We start from the raw sequence: 2226 nt of genomic DNA on the forward strand, positions 1-2226 counted from the left end.
GAACATGATACAATCAAATGTATGAGAATGTGCCAGTATTAAAATAAGTAAAGATGAATAGACAAGAGACAAGTTAATGTAAATGTTTGTCAAATATTGTCATTGTATTATACTAAGACAATTTAACAAAATGAAACCAAAACTAAATAGAGATTATTATGAATATGTAAAATGCAAGATTTAAAATATCATATAAATTAGAAACAAACAACAATTATCGTATCAACAATATAATGTTTAATTAAATAATTAATCTATATTCAAATTCAAACAACATTGGTAATGTGCACGGATTATGACAAATAATATATTTTTAAATATCATACAGTATAAGCCTGGATAAAATGAAACAACCAGATATACACATAAAAGTTAATTTGCATAGAATGCAGAATGTATTTTACAACACTTGTAGAGATTCCTCGAAGGGGAGGATATAATTCAGTCCCATCACCAGCACAAGTAGTTGTATAAGTCTCATTGGTATTCATTGATAACATTTCTTTTTGCTCTGCTTTAGGTTTATTTCCCCTTCTCGTGAACGGACGGAAAGTAATAAAAGGAGCTATAGTAGTCAAACATCACTTTTGCGAACCTGTCTCATTGAAGCCTCATGCGCATAAATTGCCTACACACAATGAGATAGAACTTTAATCAACATAGAGTTGAAAATACCATTTTATAGAGTATCCGAAATATACTATATATAATATTGACATTATATGTGCTATTGGAAAATCATAACATTTTGCTTTTCAATTTTTCATCCCAGACTATAGAGTTTGATTTGAAATGTCAATATCAGCAACAAATTATTCAATATCATTTGTAAATATATTTACAAATCTGACATTTGTAAATCTATTCTCCCGTCAACTACTAACTATTAGTAATTAAAAAGTCATGTTATTTTTCAAAATTTGTTTAACATCTTGTAGCGAAAGTTCTAATTTAAGCGCCTACTAGGCATTTCCCAGAAAACCAGACAAGGCTATTTTGGATGTTCTTTCCAGATTAGTGAGAACGTAAGATCGCAGTTATATCAGGTGTAAGTAAGCTATTCATAGTGTGTAAGTAATAATGATAACAAAGATACATATTTTAGATTCGATTGTGTCATATTTTTACAATTTTTACATCAACATTTTAAATCATACCAGTGATCCATCATCGCCATAAAAGAAAATTGATCAAGAAATACCCACTTTAAAAAACAAATCCAAATTTTAAGAGTACATCTCTTATTTAATGAAAATGAAGCGTGGATGAATAAGATTAGAGTCCCCATTTATTGCCTTATTAAAATTCTACTACAACATAGTCTTGTAAGACATCTACGGGAGCCTTAAATAAAAACATAGATCCAAGTAGTTAAAAAGACAAGGGATATATCTTACATCAGGACAAAGCAGAAAATACTTCAAAACATCCTTAGCTTTCAAAACTCTCATAATGATTACTTCAAAGATCTAAATATTTAGGATGATGATATCCACTAGTAAAAAGTATGAAACAATTTCAGACATACCTATTCTCCTTGTCTCCCCAGTTGCCAGAATTCTTGCCTCCAGAGCCCTCGCCATTGTTAGAAGCTGAAGACTTATAGCTGGGAAAAGGCACTTCCCCAGCCTCAATGCAGTTCAAATCATCTAACAGAACATCATAGTGCCTTTTCACTTCAGCAGGAGATTTCCCATCAACCATGGCAGCCACATTTTGCCAACGGTCAGGAGTATCTTTGTCATAAATAGCTATGGCCCTTTCAAACAATTTATTTTGCTTGGTTGTCCACATTGATGTGGAATTTCTTCCAGATGAAGAACCTTGATCAGCCATTTTACGAACTTAAGGTTTTGGGAAAGCTAATTCCTGGTAGAGCTTTTAGGGACAGTGTACTTCACCTTGATATGTTCAGCAAACCTTGGAGTAAAACACTTCTTATAAAAGAAACTCTAGAGCACTTAGTAGGGAAGTAACTAAGAAAAGAACTTATCCAGTCTCTATATCACGCAGTTTAGAAGTTCATTAAAATTCAACTAAAACCAAGATATAAAACCCAAGGATTCAACAAAACATAGAAAAACTAAAGACAAAGGACTAATAAATCAAGCCAAATTCTCTCAAAATGACTTAGACAAGAACTAAGAACCAATTGCTTTTGATCTTTTACAGTAAAGGAAAGCTGTTTGCTTTGGATACTGTAATTGGGTATTCCGGATGTCCTTA

At 31.8% G+C, this 2226-nt stretch overlaps 1 protein-coding gene across 1 annotated transcript; it reads right to left on the minus strand.

Moving 5' to 3' along the window:
• Window positions 1-452: 452 nt before the first annotated feature.
• LOC149560325 (protein RADIALIS-like 3) lies at window positions 453-1951 on the minus strand. Its single transcript, XM_089823588.1, has 2 exons — window positions 1529-1951; window positions 453-628 (listed from the first exon to the last, which is right to left on the minus strand). Exons 1-2 carry the CDS (start codon window positions 1834-1836, stop codon window positions 601-603), a joined length of 336 nt encoding a protein of 111 aa, XP_089679714.1. The 5' UTR covers window positions 1837-1951; the 3' UTR covers window positions 453-600.
• Between the last annotated feature and the right edge of the window lie 275 nt (window positions 1952-2226).

This window comes from Cupressus sempervirens, chromosome 4 (genome assembly GCF_028749045.1).
Source record: "Cupressus sempervirens isolate cs-2001-9-10 chromosome 4, ASM2874904v1, whole genome shotgun sequence".
NCBI lineage: Eukaryota > Viridiplantae > Streptophyta > Pinopsida > Cupressales > Cupressaceae > Cupressus > Cupressus sempervirens.

What these genes read in the sequence shown, in the direction of transcription:
- LOC149560325 (XM_089823588.1), bottom strand. Translation starts at nt 1,836, where the DNA reads ATGGCTGATCAAGGTTCTTCATCTGGAAGAAATTCCACATCAATGTGG. An exon ending in TGGGGAGACAAGGAGAATAG is followed by an intron (nt 629 to 1,528) that starts GTATGTCTGAAA and finishes CATTGTGTGTAG; the next exon opens with GCAATTTATGCGCATGAGGC.